This window comes from Panthera uncia, chromosome D4, assembly GCF_023721935.1.
Source record: "Panthera uncia isolate 11264 chromosome D4, Puncia_PCG_1.0, whole genome shotgun sequence".
Classification (NCBI taxonomy): Eukaryota; Metazoa; Chordata; class Mammalia; order Carnivora; family Felidae; genus Panthera; species Panthera uncia.
Genome location: NC_064807.1, coordinates 60,317,921 through 60,338,353, shown reverse-complemented (window position 1 = coordinate 60,338,353; position 20,433 = coordinate 60,317,921). Strand labels below are relative to the sequence as shown.

Genomic DNA, 20,433 nt, shown 5'->3' with positions numbered 1-20,433 from the left:
AGATAAGACAATGCAAAGAAAAGAATAGCAATAGAAACAATCCAAAATAAAGCACAGGAAGAAAAAAGATGGACAATAAATGAACAGGGCATCAGCAGGTCTTGGGCCAACTGAAAGCATCATAGTATACGTGTAATTGCACTCCCAAGAGAAAAGAGAGAGGGCAGAAAAAATATTTGAAAAATGAATAACCAAAGCTTTTCAAAACTTGATAGAAACTATAAATCCATAAGATCTGAGAAACTCCAGAAATGCCAGAAATATGAAAAATGAAGAAAACTATAATACACATGACAATAAAATTTCTTAAAATGATAGAAAAGTCATAAAAGCAGCCACAGACAAAACGCACATAAAGTACAAACGAAAAAAGACAAGAATGACAGAAAACTTCTTTTGAGAAACAATGCAAGCCAGAAAACAACGGAGCAACATCTTGAAAACAAACTAAAATGTAACGTGGAATTCTATACCCAGAGAAATATTTTTTTTAATGAAAGCAAAATAGGGGCACCTGGGTGGCTCAGCTGGTTGAGCATCCAACTTTGGCTGAGGTCATGATCTCACATTTCATGAGTTTGAGCCCTGCATGGGGCTCTGTGCTGACAGCTGTGTGTCTGTCTGTCTGTCTGTCTCTCTCTCTCTCTGCCCCTCCCCCACTCACGCTCTGTCTCTCTCTCTCAAAAACAAAGGGAAAAAAAAAGAAAAGAAAGGAAAATAAAGACCTTTTTTCCAACATAAAAAAACTGACAGTGTTCATCACTAGCAGACCTGTACTGCAGTAAAAAGGAAGTCCTTCAGGCTGATGGAAAAATGATACCAGAGAGAAACCTGGCTCTACACAAAGTATTGAGCACTGAAAATGGTAAATATATAGGTAAATATAAAACGTTTTTTCTTATTTCTAAAATCTCTTTGGAAGGTAACTGTTTAAAACAAAAATAACAATGTATTGTGGGGCTAATAATATATACAGAAGCAAAATATATGACAATAATACTATAAAGATCATGAGACAGGAAATAGAAGTATATTGTTATGAGGTTCTTATAATTACATGAAGTGATTTATATATATATGTGTGTGTGTGTGTGTGTGTGTATACACACATATATATAATTATTTAAAGGTAGAATGTGAAAAGTTAAAGATGGATACTTTGAATTATAAAACAAGCACTAAAACCCAGAAATAAAAACAAAGAGGTATAACTAATAAGCTAACAAAAGAGAAAAATGGAATTTCTAAAAAAACATACAATTAATCCAAAAGGGAGTAAAAGAAGAAAAAGGGGACAAAGAACAGATGGGGCAAACATACAAAACTAGCAAGATGGTAGATGTAAAGACAACCATTTGACAAATGTCTATTCATTATAAAAACTCTCACCAAACTAAAAATAGAAGTTAATGTCCTCAACCTGATAGAGGCATCTACGTAAACGCTACAGTTAATATCATGCTTAGTGGTAAAAGGCCATTCCTTAATACTGGGAACAAAATAAGGAGGTCTGATCTTACCACTCCTATTCAACATCACACCAGAGGCCCTAGCCAGTGCAGGAAGGAAGGACACAGTCGGAGAAAGAAGAAATAAAATAGTTTGTCTTCACAGGTGACATAATTGTCAACACAGAAAATATCAAACACTGTAACAGAAATGCTGCATAATATTAGCAGACAGCCCAATGATCGAAAGCCATAAACTGAATATTACTCATGTAATGAAGATAAATAATGATACCTACCCCATAGTGAAAAATAATTCATTGTGCCTACAAAATATCAAAAATAACACCCCCCAAAACAAAGCACAAAGCCTACCTCCCAGGAGTGTGAATCTCCTAATGCATTATTACCATTTGCTCACGTGTCAAGCAAGCTGTAGAAGAGATTAGTGTCTTAGGTGGAGGTTGAACTAAATGACCTTATCTCTTATAACAATAAAATTCTTTAAAAAATTTTGTTAATGTTTATTTATTTTTGAGGGAGGTGGAGACAGAGTGCAAGCGGGGGAGGGGCAGAGAGAGAGAGAGAGAGAGAGAGAGAGGGAGACACAATCCGAAACAGGCTCCAGGCTCTGAGTTGTCAGTACAGGGCCCGACACGGGGCTAGAGCCCACGAACCATGAGATTGTGACCTGAGCTGAAGTCAGATGCTTAACCAACTGAGGCACCCAGGCAACCCAGTAAAATTCTAAGAAAAATGGGGGTGCCTGGTTGGCTCAGTCTGTTAAGCGTCTGACTTCAGCACAGGTCACGATCTCGCGGTCCGTGAGTTCAAGCCCCGCGTCAGGCTCTGGGCTGATGGCTCAGAGCCTGGAGCCTGCTTCGGATTCTGTGTCTCCCTCTCTCTCTGCCCCTCCCCCGTTCGTGCTGTGTCTCTCTCTGTCTCAAAGATAAATAAACGTTAAAAAAAAAAAAAAAAGAAAAATAAGGAGTAAGATAGTTCGGATTTCCTATTACTTGCTACAAGCTATACCTAACTTATATTACATTATTAAAATCTATCATCGCAAATTTTTGGAGAAGCGGAAAAAGCTAAAGTGATTTAGTATGTGTGAAAAAAAATTACAAGAAGTAAATCCTTTAAAATTTAGTTGTGAGAACTACTGACAAGCGTTTTTGAACTGTGCTGTTTTTACAAAACATTGTTGTCCATCTACACAGCAGCACTAGAGAGACCAGTGAAAGCAATGCTGTAACTTGAAGCAATTAGGATGTGTTGGTTGCAAATAACAGAAAACTCAAAAATTTCAAATTGCTTTAATAAGGACATTTATTATCTCCCCTCAGAAGCAGTCTAGAAGGTAGTTTAGTTCAGAAGCTTACACGCTCACCAACTGCCTAAGTCCTATCTTTCTTCTTTACCACTCTCAATAGAAAGTTTTTGTCCTCAGATTTGTCCCCTACTAGCTATTGTTCCAGATACAACAGGGAGACACAAGGCCAGGAGAGGCAGAACTGTTTCCTCTCATGTGTATCTTTCTACCAGTAGGAAAATCTTTTCCAGAAGTTTCCATATCCCAAACAGGCTTTCCCTCCAGTCTCATTAGCCACAACTCTAGGATACAGTTGCTATTCACACACTGACAAAAATGTAATTACTACCATTAGAAACATTATTCACCACCTGTGCTGAAGATTTCCTACTCTGAAGCACAGGAAGACAGACTGAATCAAGGTTCTGTCAGGAAGAAAAAAATGGGGCAGGGGGTGGGGGTGGGGGTGAGATTAAAAGACTGAAATAAACATTCTCAGATTAAAAAGAGAAATGGAAAATTTTTGGTTGTAATCACAGGTTTAAAAACAAATCAAAACAAATCAGTAAATAACAAATCAATGAGACTGATAATGTTTGATTTTGCACCATGTAGTTTGTGCTTCATACTGCCAGAACAGTTCATGCCACTCATTTTCACAATTACATGTCACCTATTATTCTCTGAATATTTCCTATTTTCTTAACTGCACTGTAAACTTCTTCAGGATTAGAAAACTAATTTTTTATGAACTTTTCAGAGCTACCAATAAAAGAAATAGCAAACACCAACACTTATGAAAACCTAACATATATTTATTTCTTGCAATTAATAATTTTCCTCCTCATTAAACCTGGAAGATTGAACACAAGCATGTATCTCTGCTCTTTTCTAAAACCCAACTAAAATGAACAATAAAGGACTTTAAAAGGTATACATTCATAAGAATAATGAGAATATAACAGAAGATATCAGTGGACATGAAATTTTAACCAAATTTGAGAAAATCGAAAGATTACAGACATGTTGCAGACTCAGAAGACCCGAGAAAGCCGAAACATGAGGCTGCAGAAGGAGTGAATGGTGTGGGAGAGGCAGTGAGTGACAAGCCAACAGGCACATCACTACTACCGAAAGGCTCGGTAACCAGACGTACCAGCTACCGGGCAGCCAGGAGGATGTATACGGTAGGGCAGAAGGATTGGTTCAAAGCTTAGGGAAGGAACAGGTAGTCTATCTACCACATGCCCTCTCCGCAGGCCCAAGCAACTACACTGCCCTGGTCACCACAGAAGACAACATTCCACAAGAGTGTCTGGTAGTTCCCCATGAAAACCGATCTTTCACTTGCTCCCCCTCCAAGTTACAAGACCTTTCCTACTCCCTGCTACACACACAAATACCTTCTGATTAGCACTCTTAAATATCAACAGCTGGCCAAGGAAAGCAAAGTCCATAATATTGCAGGCTGACACAGAAAAGAAAGGGAGAGAGTGAGTGAGTTGTGGAGAAGATAAGAATTAAGTTTAAAAAGAAGAAAACAAAGAAACTCAGGAAAAACAGACAAAGAGGCAGATAAAACTTAAATAGTAATAATAATACCACCATGGATGATACTGCATCCATGAAACAAGAACAGGAGGATTCTCTTTAAAAGAAAAAAAGAGGGAACTGACAGAAAAAAGAACACAGTTAGCAACAATATGATTCTCTTTATTTCATCTTAGCTGGAACGTAATAGCTGATGTAATAGCTGAAGCTGGAGCTGCCATTTTACATGCAAGATAGAAACCAGCTGAGGATCCGAGAGCAAGATAAGAAGAGCCAGAGTCTTTAATGACCGCTGAGCTGCCACTGCAGCCCTGGAGTGCTCCCTAACTGTGAGAGGTTCAAAATAAAAGCAAAAACGAAAAACGCCTATCTGATGTGATACGCTACTTGGGGCTTTTCTGCCACTTGTACTTTAACCATATACTAACACAGTACGTGCTACGCAGTAAGTTTCCTCCCAACCCTGCAACCTGAAACAAAGAAAATTATGTCCCAAGCATATAATCATGTTGTTTCTATCCGCTGTGCTTAGGTCTATCTTACGTTAGCCAAGAAAGCTGGATGCTAACACTTCGGGTTTCAGCATCACAATCTAATCACATCTACCACGTGCAATACAGTGTAGTGCTGAAGGACCCGTGGCAGAGTCACAGGTGCCACGGCACACTGCACCCATTGTGTTCGGGTGTTGCAGCGTCACTCCACTAAGGCTGACCTTCAATTTCCCTTCAGTGTGACTTTCTTCTTTTAAATTCATACTGGATGACGGACGGCTAACATAATAAATATGTGATCTGTCTACACCGTTCCCCCAGGAAGAATATGCCTTTTTTAAAATAAGGCACTGTCACACACCTGGAGCCCAAACCTAGCTCTTAACTCTTTTGTCCATGGTGAACATTGCAGCTTTTAAATGTTTTTACGTTACCATAAACTATTAAAATATGCTATTCAATCATACACAGACACACACACACACACACACACACACGTCACTTTCATGCAAAACTAGAAATCCTAGAGAGAGTATTATGATCAAGAACATAGAATAAAACACAGATCAGTAGGAGTTTGCTTAGCTGCAGATATCCCCTACACCGTGAATTATAATTATTCCAACATTGTCTAAAACTTTCACGTTAAGTAAAGATTTCACAAAATGCTAAAGTAAAAATGTTATGGTAGACAAAGAGGAATATACCTCTGGAATAATTTTCTTAGGAAGTCTGGCACAACTAATCAAACCGCTAATAAATCCTTCCTATCCCTACCTCCCTTGTTCCCAGGGTTCTGGCTTTTCCATTGATGACTGACTGGGTGGTACATGTGGCTAGGGCCTGAGGGAATGATGGCAGGCACTTTCATACAGAATAAGTATAAGAAAAGGGAAATGAAAGACACGCCGAACCTCAAAGGTAACATAAGACAACAGTCCACCTATTTCTGCCTTTCAGAATCAACTTATCTGCTAAATTCTTGTCGTCTTTGTAACTGAGCACTTTGATATGAGCTCAGGACTTTAAAACACACCTTATCAACCTCCCTCCCAGGTATGATCAATCAAAAGTAAACAACCCTACTTCTATATTATTATAGTGCTAAAAGAATGAGCTCTCCTCAAGGCGCCTGGGTGGCTCAGTCAGTTAAGTGTCGGACTCTTGGTTTCTGCTCAGGTTCTCACAGTTTCGTGGCTTCAAGCCCTGAATCAGGCTCTGCGCTGGCAGTGAGGAGCCTACTTGAGATTCTCTCTCTCTCTCTGTCTCTGTCTCTGCCCTGCTCATGCTGTCTCTCTCTCTCAAAATAAATATATAAACTTAAAAAAAAATTAAAAAGAAAAAAACAATGAGCCCTCTTCATTAATGAAAGCATGGAACCCTATAATTTGTTTTTGCTCATAACAAGAATAACCAGTTTACCAGAAAACTCCTCCACCCTAAAAAGTCACAGTACTTATTGTTTACAGATAAAGAAATTAAAAGATGACAAAATACTAATCTTGAATTCTAGATAGCTTCATATTTGCATTGAAATTTCCATCTTAATATTCTTGGCACTTATTGTCTATACTTTTTATTTTTTTTTTATTTAAAAAAAAATTTTTTTTTCAACGTTTTTTTATTTATTTTTGGGACAGAGAGAGACATAGCATGAATGGGGGAGGGGCAGAGAGAGAGGGAGACACAGAATCGGAAACAGGCTCCAGGCTCCGAGCCATCAGCCCAGTGCCTGACGCGGGGCTCGAACTCACCGACCTCGAGACCGTGACCTGGCTGAAGTCGGACGCTCAACCGACTGCGCCACCCAGGCGCCCCTGTCTATACTTTTTAAAAAGATGTAAATACTAGGAAGACAGATGGTATCTACTGGGGAAAAAAACTGACACTCTTCTTAGTTGTATAATGTGCTCAGGTGAGGGTGATAAATATTGTTTACACTGAAAGGCTTAATGACCACTTCCACACCACCCCCCACCACAAAAAATTAACACAAAGTGACACAGCTTAAAATGCGTAGTGGGGGAGGGGCACCTGGGTGGCTCAGTCAGTTGAGCTACGGACTTCGGCTCAGGTCATCATTTCACAGTTGGTGAGTTGAAACCCCACACAGGGCTCTGTGCTGTCAGTGCAGGGCCCACTTCAGATCCTCTGTCCCCTTCTCTCTCTGCTCCTCCCCTGCTCTCTGTCTCTCAAAAAAGAAAAACATTCAAAAAAATAAATAAATAAGGGCACCTGGGTGGCTCAGTTGGTTAAGCATCCAACTTTGGCTCAGGTCATGATCTTGCGGTTCGTGGATTCCAGACTCATATCCGGCTGTGTGCTGACAGCTCAGAGCCTGGAGCCTGCTTCGGATTCTGTGCCTCCCTCTCTCTTTGGCCCTCCCCCGCTCGTGCTCTGTCTGTCTGTCTCTCTCTCAAAAATAAACATTAGAAAACAAATTAAAAAGATAAGTTAAAAAATAAAAATTAAAAATAAAAAAATTTACACTGGGAGAGATCATTTTTAAGGAGCAAATCCTACTGACCTGTCCTCTAGCAAATGAAACCAAATAAACTGCCAAATCAATGCTCAGTACTCAGTAAACCTGATGCTCCCATGAATGCCACAACTATTCCATCAGACACTGACCTGTCCAGGTTCTATGCAACCTTCACCACAGTCCCTGAGACTAGTGCTTCCCTCTACCTATTTCCTAAACTGATCTGTAGGTGCTATTTCTTAATTTGGGGCTTTCCTCAATGGGAAGAAGTCAATTTGGGAAATTCCCTCATATCACACAATGATTTACCTCTTTATGCTACATGCACCTAAAGAGGATAGGAGTTACTGATAGACCCCAAAGTTCAAAAAACTTGCCATGAGGCGAATGAAATTAAGGCAGGCCCCTTAGCCAAAGTTCACTGCCTTTACATTATGGTACACTATCAAACGATTTGTATGTTAATTATTAACTACTTAATATGTCAGCATGTACAACTTAAAAGGCATAGTTTCTATTCTAATATTCCTCCCTAAAAAATGAAGAATATGAGAGGTATATTTGTAAAACAAAACCCAGATGAAAAAATGAATATTGTTAAATCAACAGGAGATGGATATTTTAGCAAAGCCTCTTATCTAATATTCTAAATTTCGCTGAAATGCACAAGTATAAATCAGAATATGTAACTGTTTCTCATGGCAGAAAACGAAAAAACTCACCTTTTCAATATTTATCTGGTGTTTTCTTAGCCTCTCCAGGTCTGTTGGGATTACTATCTTAATGAATTTCTGGATAGCTGGTTCAAGACGGCGTAATTTCACTTTTTCTTCATCTTCAGACATTCTAGAAAAATGTTATGTCACTTCTGCTTGCAGCAACTGTCTTCCCCACTCACATGGAAAAACCTAAAAGGCAAATATTTAAGAATGTTTTTAATCGGTTTCTATTATTTTCAAAAGCCAACAACTAGGTAATTTTATGATTTATTCTAAATATATATTCAACTTAGTTCTGAACTTGAATGACTTGTTTTTTCTTGAAGAAATCTTTTATTTTAGGGGCACCTGGGTAGCTCAGTTGGTTCAGCGACCAACTCTTGATTTCAATTCAAGTCATAATGTCACAGTTCGTGAGATCAAGCCCCGCACTGGGCTGTGCGCTGACAGCATAGAGCCTGCTTGGGATTCTTGCTCTGCGTCTCTCTCTGCCCCTCCCCTGTTCATGCTCTCTTTCTCTCTCTTCAAAATAAATAAACTTAAAAAAATTTTTATTTTGAAACTCTTTTCTCTCCACGAAAGTAATGTATATTCACTTTAAGAGAATATGAAAAAGAAAAAAGAAAATACAAAAAAGAGAATAAAGTAAAATCAATCAGGGGTGCCTGGGTGGCTCAGTTAAGCATCTGACTTTAGCTCAGGTCATGATCTTGCAGTTCATGGGTTCAAGCCCACGTCGGGCTCTGTGCTGACAACTCAGAGCCTGGAGCCTGCCTCAGGTTCTGTGTCTCCCTCTCTCTGCCCTTCCCCTGCTCATGCTCTGTCTCTCAAAAATACATAAAGATTTTTTAAAAATTTTAAATAAAATAAAATCAATCATCTCCTCACCCACAGTTAACTAAGCTTTCCATTTTCTTTCTCTCGTTCTTTCCATTTTTTTATTTTTTAATGTTTTCATTTATTTTTGAGACAGAGAGACAGAGCATGAGCAGGGGAGGGGCAGAGAGAGAGGGAGACACAGAATCTGAAGCAGGCTCCAGGCTCCGAGCTGTCAGCACAGAGCCCAATGTGGGGCTCAAACTCATGGAGTGTGAGATTGTGACCTGAGCCGAGATCGGACGCTGAACCGACTGAGCCACCCAGGTGCCCCTCTTTCCATTTTGATGTCTGTTTTTTTCCATATAAGAATGTATATGCTTAAATACCTTTTTTTAAAAAAAGCTATGAATTTATTGCCAAGTTTTCATTTCCCAGTATATCTTGCACAAGACTAACCTTTTTAAAAAAAGATGTCAAATGGCAAAATTCGAAAAAAATTCATAACATTTCTGCTTGTATCAAACTTCATTTCTTTTTTTAAAAAAATGTTTGTTTATTTACTTATTCTAAGAGAGAGAGTGGGGCCAAAATCAAGAGTCATGACCTAGGCCAAAATCAAGAGTCAGCCTTAACCAACTGAGCCACCCAGGGGCCCCCAAACTCCATTTCTAACCTCATCATAATGTAACTATGTAACTACAGACTTTAAATATAACATCATATGCAACTCTTTTTTCATTGAAATCCTTTAAACTGCCTCTTCCCTTTCTTACAATGTAGACAATGATGAGCATTGTCTACAACCAATACAAATAACCAGTAACAGAGGTGGAATAAGAAAGAATTCCTGAGAGTACTATCAAATGTTCTTTCTAATTCACCAGTAGTCTTCTACCAGTGTTGCAGAATGTCACAGGGTATACTTTTGGCCCCAGGATAGGTGAGGGCAGAGGCTGGCAAGTGAGCAGGCTCCAGGATCCCATGCCTGCTTCAACTGGAGAAAATTTACTTATATATATTTCATAAATTTGAGCTAATTAGATTTTACATCAGTAAAGGACTCCACAGCTTAACTAAACTTGAGAACCACTGTTGTGCAACCTTGCTTTCATGCCGTCTCATTAGCCCACAACCTCTCCTAAATTTAAAAAAATTTTAAGCTATGTTAATCCCAATGGGTTAAGGTGTCTTAAACCAGGGTCCATTATGGACAGAGGTTCCCAAATATACTTTATGGAGTCCCTGAATCTTTATGAATAATTATTAATGTATTTTTTACTTATTTCAGAGGACAGAGTCCATTGTTTTATGATATTAAAAAAAAAAAAAGAGATCACTCCAGAAGCATTAAGAACTATAAATAATGTTGTTTCTCTCCTTTCCTTCACAGTTGAAAATCCTGAAGTGTTGGTTATATAGACTATCTCATCGACTTAGTAACTTGGTTTTTATGTCTAAGCTTGAAAGCAAAAAATGGAAAATCTCCACACATCAAAAATAAAGAGAGTTCAACAGCTACAGTAGTTAAGTAGGAAATGGAGATATACGGATAAGTTCATTGCCAAGAGTCCACAGAGCCAACAGGAAAATTCATAGCTAAGGGACTAGACATAATAATCTAAAAAGGAAATTAAAGGGCATCTGGGTGGCTCAGTCAGTTAAGTAGCCCACTCCTGATTTCAGCTCAGGTCATGATCTCACAGTTCAACAGTTTGAACCCCACATCGGGCTCTGCACTCACTGCACAAAGCCTGCTTCGGATACTCTGTCTCCCTCTTTCTGTCATGCCCCCGCTCTTTTGCTCTCTCTTTCTCAAAATAAACATTACATTTTTTTTAAAGAAAATTAAAATAGGTACAGTTAAAAATATTCAAAGATACAAAGGAAGGAATAAAATATTTTTACAAGTTAGGTAATACTATGAGATGTCAGGCTAACCTGAAAAACCAAGTACAAATTTGAAAAATAAAAACCTAAAATTAGGTTAAATAGTAAACTATGTAGCTGAAGAGAGAATTATTGATTGGAAGATATCAGAGGAATAAAGAGATGGAAAACATAAAAGATAAAATGAGAAGCTCAGTAACAAATAGGAGTCCCATAAAGGAAAAATAAAGAAAGTGGTAAAAATATTATTCAAAGCGAATATGCTGAAAGAAAACAAAAAGAGAGAATATGTTGAGAATTAAGATGCAAGACCTCAAACTGAAAATGTACATAAGCCCCAAGAAGCATAAATTAAAAAAAAAAAAAATTTGCCCCTTCCTCGCTCACTCACTCTCTCAAAATAAAAAAATAATTTTTTTTTTTAAAAAGAACTACTAAAAGGCACACTTTAATAATAAACCCAAAGGAGATGAATGGTGAGGAGCTATGATTATAATAAAGTATACTGTTACTGGGTGGATAAATGAATGAATGAAAGAAAAAAGGGTTTATTTTGAATAAAAATCTTTGCATGTAAATTATTATTTTTCTATAATGCATCTTTTATAGAAGCATAGTGTTAATTCCATAGATGCTCCATAATTTAATCATCTGTTGCTGGCTATTTAGGTTGTTCCAATTTTCCACTATTGTAAACTACACTACAGCATATGTACCCTTCTTACACATAAATCCATACTACCATCTATGATGGTTCTTCAAAATAACTAGAAATAGAATATGTGCACAAATTTTTTTTAAGTTTTGATACCACATGTCCCAAAGGTTGTGCCTATTTACATTCCCATTAGCAACATATCAAAATGCCCATTTATCCATATTCCCACCAATACATGGTATGGTTCTCCTTAGACATTCAAAAATGGTAGGATTCATTTATTAGCCATTTGCACTCTTATGAATTGCCTACTAGTGCTATGTATCTATTTTACTACAGGGGATGTCTTTTTCTTATTATATTTAACATATAATAGACTCATAAATTATCAATTATTTGTCTCACAATGTTCCCAGTTTATCACATTGCTTGTGTTTTTTCCTACCATGCAGATTATATACTATAGGAAGAAATCTTTACATCTACCACCATTCCTATTTTCTTACCATACCTGATACTCAATATATGCTGATGGAATAAAATATTTTTTCACGTCTCTTCTTCACCATTTCTAGTTCCATCACTCCAACAATGCAATATGCATAGCACCTTACAAGTGTCTTAATTGGCCTGCCTTTAGACTCTTTCCCCTCTTCCAGGTTTTTCCTCAGACTACCACCAATTAATAGAACTCAAACACCAACTGCAACATGCTACTCCTCTGAACAAAAACTTCCAATAGTTCCCTATTATTTGAACAAAAAAATACAATGTTCATAAGTAGATACACCCAATCTAAGTATTATCACCCAACCTCTACTTTTGGCATTGCAGTGATGCTCCCTCTGTCTAGATGTTCTTTTATATTCCACCTGCCTCTAAAATTTATGTATCATTTGATACACAACTCTAATGTTTCTGCTTTCCCTTCCACTAACCAGCTTATGGTGTACATAACAACCCTAATTATTAAATATTTGACTTGTTTGCACTGTTCCCCGATGCTATGATTTTTTTTTCAGTTCCCAAAGTGATATTTCCAGGTTAGAGTTGTGCATGATTCTACCCTCAGCTTTCTGTGTCCAAGGAAAATCTGGTGCCTCATTAAAGCCATCTATCAGGGAAAACATTCTGCCCCAAGAACCTCCCAAGAGACTTTTCTAACTCTTGGTCTCCCTCTGGCCAGTCTTTTTTTCCTTCTCGCCACCATTTCCATTTTTATAAAATTATAATAAAATGCTTATATAACACTAAAATGAGAATACAGTATAAACTTGGTTTGCAAGCATAATGCATTCCAGAAACATGCTTGGAGTCCAAAGCACTCCTATCAAAGCAAATTTCAAGAAACATTGGCTCAGTTGTGATCATGTGACATTCGGCACCATGTAGAAGTACTACTCCTATGGCAAAACACCAATCATTTATCAAGTCAACATTTGTTAGAAATGTTTGCTCATCTTGCAGAACACTCGCAGACCAAGTTACTTGCAATCCAAGGTTTTACTGTATAACATTCAAATAATTGCATAAATCATGATGTTATTAAAACAGAAATTTGTCCAGCAGTGGCTCCAATCATAAAATAGCTCAAATAATCTTTGTAAGCTGTTAAAGGAAGGTCTTCATCCAATATACAAAATGTGGGTTTATTTATTTTTTATTTTTATTTTATCTCTATGCTCAATGTGGGGCTCAAACTCACAACCCCGAGATCAAGAGTCACAGGCTCTACCAACTAAGCCAGCCAGGTACCCCCAAAATGTGGTTTTAAAATATAATTGAATAATAGGTAAAAGTGTATTTCAGCATTTCTTGATGATCTCACAGTTCATGAGTTCAAGTCCAACATCTGGCTCTCTGCTGTCAGCATAGAGCCCACTTGGCATCCTCCGTACCTCCCTCCTCCCTGCCCCTCCCCAGCTTGCTCTCTCTCTCTCTCTCAAAAGTAAACACGCGGGATGTTTGGGTGGCTCAGTTAGTTGGGTGTCTGACTTTGGCTCAGGTCATGATCTTGCGGTTCTGTGGGTTCAGCCCCACATCAGGCTCTCTCCTGTCAACATGGAGCCCACTTCAGATCCTCTGTCTCCCTCTCTGCCCTTCCCTTGATCATACATGGCTCGCTCTCTCTCTCTCAAAAATAAACAAACAATAAACATTAAAAATACATTTAAAAAATTGGAACGTATTTCCAATATAATTAAGCCACAAAAATAAAAAATACATTTACATTAACATCACAACTGTGTAAAATATGCCTATAAAAGAGACAAAACACACAAAAATGCCTAACCTCCTAAACTTCTGTACAGTTGATTTCCTTGTAACATTTTTTTAAAAATGTAATGAAATATTTGGGGTGATAGAATTGTTCTGTATCATGAAGGTGGTGGTAGATATATAATTATATGCATTTGTCAAAGTTCACAGAACTATACACTACAAAGAATGAAACTTTGAAAATTAAAAAAAGAACACAAAATGTGGAGGAACACAAAATGGAACACATGCTATAAAAAAACAAAACTATTACCAACGAATAGCATAACCACACTGAAAGAATTGGGGGAAGAAAATAATCTAGGTAACTGGACAAGTTTTTTTTAAGTTTTTATTTATTTAAGACAGAGAGAGAGAGAGAGAGAGAGAGAGAGAGAGAGAGAGAATCCCAAGCAGGCTCTGTGCTGCCAGTGCAGAGCCTTACGCAGTGCTCGATCCCACAAACCATGAGATCATGACCTGAGCAGAAATCAAGAGTCGGATGCTTAACCAACTGAGCTACCCAGCTGCCCATGGAAAAATATATTTTAAGAGGATACTAAAAGGCTGAAGACAAAAAGAACTACACACAACTATACTGTATGCTAATCAGTAAATTTGTTTTTTTATAGGAGTATGAGTAAGAAATCCTGAAAATCCTTGATGTGTATACTAGGACTGAACAAAGAAGAGAATATTTTGTAGAACATGAAAGACACATGTCTGTCAAAGAAAGAATACGGGCACCTGGGCAGCTCAGTTGGTTGAGCATCCGACTTCAGCTTAGGTCATGATCTCGCAGTTTGTGAGTTTGAGCCCCACGTCGGGCTCTGTGCTGACAGCTCAGAGCCTGGATCCTGCTTCCGATTCTGTGTCTCCCATTCTCTCTGCCCCTCCCCTGCTCATACTCTGTCTCTCTCTCTCTCAAAAATAAGTAAATATTTTTAAAAACGCTTTAAAAAAATCACAGTAATAATCAATGAAGGCAACTTCCATCAATGGATGGTAAAGTCAGCAAGTGAAAAGTCTGAGGAGAAACAAGATACCTGCATAGTTTAGGAACTCTCCCATTACAAGGGAAAAGTAGTAAATTTACATTAGAGAATCATAGCAGTCACCATCTTAACCAAGTGATCAATAATATCAAAAGCAGTGTCTCATAACATGAACCTCTCATATGAGGAACTGAGAAGGTACATCCACTTCCGCGGCATCAACAAAAAATGCACAGCTGTAATCTAATCATAAGAATATATCAGACAAAATTCAATTGAGGGACACTCTACAAAATAACTGACCAGGATTTTTCAAAAGTATCAAGATGGGGAAAAACAAGAAAAGACTAATGAGCCACTCCGATTAAAAGCAATGTGGATCCTGAGAAACTTAACAGAAACCCATGGGGGAGGGGAAGGGAAAAGAAAAAAAGGGGTTAGAGTGGGAGAGAGCCAAAGCATAAGAGACTCTTAAAAACTGAGAGTAAATTGAGGGTTGATGGGGGGGTGGGTGATGGGTATTGAGGAGGGCACCTTTTGGGATGAGCACTGGGTGTTGTATGGAAACCAATTTGACAATAAACTTCATATATTGAAAAAAAAAAAATAAAAGCAATGTGGGATCTTATATTGGATCCCAGAACAGAAACAAAGTCCATTAGGATAAAAAAATTATGAAATCTGGAAAAAAAAAAAAGTGGTAGTTTGGTTAATAGAACTGTACTAATGATAACTTTTAAAATTTTGATTACTGTACTATAATTATATAAGGTGTTAACTTTTTTTAAAAAAAGCTGTAAAGAACTTTTTTTTTTATTTAAAAAAAAATTTTTTTTGAGAGAGCACAAGCGGGGTAGGTGCAGAGAGGTGGGGTGGGGGTAGAGGGACAAAGGATCCTAAGCTGGCTCTGTGCTAACAGCAGAGAGCCCCATGCGAGGGCTCGAACTCGCTAACCCTGAGACCAAGACCTGAGGCTCAACTGACTGAGCCACCCAGGCGCCCTGAAAACTCTATTCTTTTGAAACTTCTCTGTAATTGTAAAATTATTTCAAAATAAATAGACTTTTTAAAAAATGTATTAACTGATGTTTCACATGGGCCAACTGACATTTATAAGTCAAGAGCTGCCCTAATACTCGTGGAGGCGGGGGTGCCAGGTGCTCTGCAACCGATCCTTGGGTGCTTACAACTATTACTACCTGCGTACCCTTAACACTCAGGTTTCCCGTGAGGAAAAAGTACTGGGAGGTTCACTAAATTACTTAAGAGGTTATTTAAAAGTGAAACAGCCCCAATTATCAAAAAAACTCCAAAACTGCCGGCAACCTTCCGCCCCCAAAAGCGATGATGAACACCGTCCTAGAGATCCCACAGGTCTTCCCACTGGTGGCCCCGAATGTTCTCAGGCACGTCCCCCCGAGACGGGGCACTGACTTGGGAAAGAAAAGTCATGGCCCCAAGTCCTCCAATATGGTCTCTTCTCTAAGCCCTCTGATTCTGAATTTATAAAGGAGGGAGTGAGATGCGGGACCTTCCAGAACCACCTTCCGATGTGGCTGACAGGAGACTCCGATTTCTGGCTCCCCAGTCCTCCCCTCATTGCCCCCGAGCCTGGAGTCGCCTCTCGCTCGCTGTGTCGCCCCCGGCACCCCTGGGCCACAAACACCAGACGCCGCCACCTGGGAACGGATGCACGAGCGGTCTCGGGACCAAGGCGCCGGCGACCCTGCGACCCTGCGACCCTGACGACCTAGGGCCCACACTGCGTCACGGGCAGATCAGGCGCAGGAAACTTTCCCACCCCGCGACCCCGGGAGGCCGCCAAGCTCGCCCTGTCGGCCGCCTCCCAACACCCGCTTCGAAGAGAGCTTCCAAAAACGAAACCGCCACTTCGTGGAGCCAGGAGGACCCCCAAAGCGCTCGCACTCCGGACCTGATGCCGGGCTTCCCACCCGGCGCCTCTCGCGCGCGCGCGCGGGTTCAGCGCCCAGCCGGTCAGGGCCTGACGCCCCCGAAGCAGCCTCCCGCAAACCCCTTACCTCCCGCCGGGGCGCTCGAGGCCGGTTGGTGTGCACGGCGCAGGCGCGGACGCGACGGGGCGGGGCGGGGCGTCGTGATGGGCTGGCTGGGCTGGGCCACGCCCCCTCCCGGCCCTTTTGGGCGCAGTGGGGCGTGGCAAGGTCTCTGTAGCTGCTCCCAGCCGCAGGAATGATTTAAAAGAGTGGTCTTGGTTTACATTGGGGGTTGTAACATTGGAGCCGATACGAAAGAGACCCACAGTCGTTTTTTTAGGTCTGTTTGTTGTGTTATCAGTACGAGATAATTCATACCTTCTACATTTTGCAAAGTTTTTCCGTCCATTTTCCTGTTTTAACACGGATTTTGGTGGGCTAGCCGTGTGTTCTAAGCTTTTTACACATGTAGAAACTGAAGCTCCTCCGAAAGGTTGTGCCTTCTCCCACTCATCCCCAAAACCCCTGTGAGGTGGACAGGACACGGTCTTAAAAAAACTGTAACAGGCACAGAAATTGAAGCTCAGACAAGTTGTGATTCCCTTCCCCCCCAAAGCTGGTGGCGATCCTTATCCCAATTTCACAGATATGACGCTGAGGTTAAAGAGTTTTGAGTGACTCAATTCCAGTTCAGCCAGTTAGTGGCAGAGCTGGGACGCCCAACTTCGTTTCCCAATTACCCTCTCAAGCTCTTCCAGTTACCAGCTGCTACCAATGACCACGCAGATGGCTGGCTTTGAAGCCTGTCCGGGTCACATGCTCTGAATTTCAGACCCCGCCTCTTTTATGTGTTTGTGAGTGTTCAGATGACTTGTTTAGAATGTATCCGCTGATAATTTCCTTAGAAGACATAAAGGATGTTCAAGCCACAGCTCAGGAAACTCAGGTCTTACCGTCTTCCAGAGGAGTGGGTGTAGAGGTAGAATTTGTAGACAAAGGAAGATTAGGGGCCAGTGAGAAAGCCTTGAACTAAACTAGAACAAAAAAAAAATCTAAGCAATTTAGAGATTTTTGTGGGTATAATGAATTCTGATGTTTGTTTGCTTTACTCTAGGAATGAAAGGCTTATAAAATTTTAATTCTAAGGAGAAATATTAAAGTATTAAGCAATGCCATGGGAAAATGTTTTTCCAGCAAGGGTCAATTAAACAAGATCTTTTGAAGTAAACGTCGTTCAAAACAAAATAAGTCCTGAAAACCAACCTCAACCAGGGTAGGGAGATGTGGCATTCAAGGATTCTATATTTGAAATTTATGGGTTATTTTATGTATGTTTGCTAGAACATAGGTGTGTCAAGGTAGCAGGATAAAGCTTTTTAATCTAACAGCTTGTTAGTTTGATTTATAATCTCTAAAAATTTAAACATACAGTGTGTGGAATTCTTTGTGTTCATTTAAAAGACTAAGAAAGTAATATATATTCACGATATGAACTAAGAAATCATTTTTATAGTATCATAGAGCAAGTATATGGAGAACCTGAGAATCAGATTTAGGGCAACAATACAGACTTCTGAGGTTATCTTCCCAGCCCAGTCCTTTTCTGGGAACTGCCTCTCCACCCCACACCCACAGATCTACAAGCTGTCACTTATAAGCCTCTGGTAGCCATTTTGTACAAGCCTGAACCCATGCCCCTGACCATAGTGAATTGTTCTAGGAGCAGACATCTGACTCAAGCTGGAGCAGTAAGATACCTTTCCCAGGAATTTGGGTTTGGGACTAGGATTCTAGCCTCAGTCTGACTGGTTTCTAGAAAGGAGAAGATGCTCACAGCAGAGCTCCTGGTGGCTGTGTTTTTCACTCTATAGACTGGTGAATCAGAGGAAGCCATGATGCTCTTAGATACCATTTGTAATTGTGGAGAAATGAGTATAGGTATGTCCTAGTCCGTGGTGTTAAAAAAAAAAAAAAAGTTTTTTTGTTTTTTGGTTTTTCTTTTTGTTTGTTTTTTCTCAAACCATGAATTATTGAAACATCTATTGCAGTTTTGAATGCGTTCTATTTCTTTGTGCATTCTACATTCCAATATCATTTATGATACCAATGTCATTTGGAACTGAGACAAAGAAAGTTTAAAAATAAAATAATAGTAGTTACCTTTGGGATGGCATTAACTGGGAGAGGGCATAAAGTAGCTTTCTGAAGTACTGGAAATGTTCTATATATTGACACGGTGTGATTACATATGTGAAAATTCATCAAGCTGTACATCTAAGATCTATGTACTTTATGTAAGTTATCCCATAATAAAAAAGGAAAATAAAGAGCTAGCAAGTCTTGATATAAAACAAACAAAACCTCTTAGTAAACAAGGAAATCTATACCTTCTTAATATTATTTCTATTACCTCTCTGAGATAGTGGTGAATTAGCAACAGTAATCTCTACCCCTGTTAAAGCCCTTCATCCCTTTGAAAATAAAATAAAAAGCCATGAAAAAGATAGAGAGGGGAGGGAGGTGAAAGTGTCTAGATGTACAAAAAAGAAACAGAGTTTGGAGCACTTTCAAATCCCTCGTTCCAGGTGACTTTACTGTCTGTTTTACTGTCACCTGCCACTCCTGCCCCGCCCCCCCCCCCCACCACCATCACCAGTCTGTTCGCTAGTCTATAATGTGTATTATAGTTATGGAAACCTTGTATCAAACCAAAAGGAGTAAACTCTGCAAGCAAACAGTAACTCTGGAATTCCCTCATCAACTATTCATCATTTAGAAATTTGATAATCATTTTACATGTAGAATATCTTAAATGCCCAGACATCTGCCTAGAAACTTCCCTACCCCACTTTTTGTTCTTTTAAAATTACCTTAATTATTCTCAAAACTTGATGTGCCCAAGAATTATTGCATAAAGTAGTATTCATAAAACCACGCTTAATGGACCTTGTGGGCAATTTAAACAATTTTCAAGGGTAATTTTGACTCTAATTTTTGCTTTATTCACTGACTTTCATTCTTCATAGCCATACCCCTCTCTATCCAACTCACTCACCCTCCAAAGATGCAAATTTACATTTGCAATGAAAACTCAGTAAACATACTTAGCATTAGAATCATATTAAATGTTATTTAAACTTCAGTAATTTGCAAGGCACCTTGAATTTTATGGTACCTTAATTATTATCATGAATGTCAGTTAATATCACACGGTAGATACACAGACAAGCAAATTGACACATATTCTGCATGGACCCAACCTTGCTTTCTGTCTCTCATTACTCCCCTTCACACATCCTGTGTTCTAACCAAATTAAACTCCTCAGTATTCTTCATCCCAGTCCTTTCCGCAGTCCTACACTGTGCCTTTCACCGGAGGTATTCTCCACCAATCGCCCCTCCCTCTTTGCACATCCAAGTCCAACTCATCTTTCCATGTTCATCCCAAATGTGACCCCTCTCAATATTTCTAGAATTTTTATTTTTATTTATTTTTTATAAGACTACTTTTTTAAAAGTTTATTTATTTTAAGAGCGAGAGAGAGAAAGAACAGAGGAGGGGCAGAGAGAAAGCGAGAGAGAGACAGAATCCCAAGTAGGCTCTGCACTGTCAGCACACAGTCTGATGCAGGGCTTGATCTCACACATGACCTAAGCCAAAATCAAGAGTTGGACTGAGCCACCTAGGTGCCCCTAGAATTTTTAGGTTTAATGCCTGCCTCCTCCAAATATCTACCTTATAATCTGATCCTTTTTTTTTTTTTTTTTTTGACACATCACTGTCTACCTTTTATTACAGTAATTTAGTATGTGTCTTGTTACCACCTCCAATGCTTTTCAACCTTTTCCTTATTGTG

The 20,433-nt window shown here is 39.3% G+C and overlaps 1 protein-coding gene across 1 annotated transcript in view; it reads right to left on the bottom strand.

Annotated features, from left to right (window-relative positions):
• Positions 1-16,710, bottom strand: part of STX17 (syntaxin 17) — a 62,113-nt gene extending 45,403 nt beyond the window's left edge. The window contains exons 1-2 of the mRNA XM_049635377.1: positions 16,664-16,710; positions 8,010-8,195 (exon numbers count right to left, since the gene is read on the bottom strand). Of these exons, the coding sequence (XP_049491334.1) occupies positions 8,010-8,132 (123 nt within the window). The 5' untranslated portion in view covers positions 8,133-8,195; positions 16,664-16,710. The remainder of the gene's footprint in view (positions 1-8,009; positions 8,196-16,663) is intronic.
• Between the last annotated feature and the right edge of the window lie 3,723 nt (positions 16,711-20,433).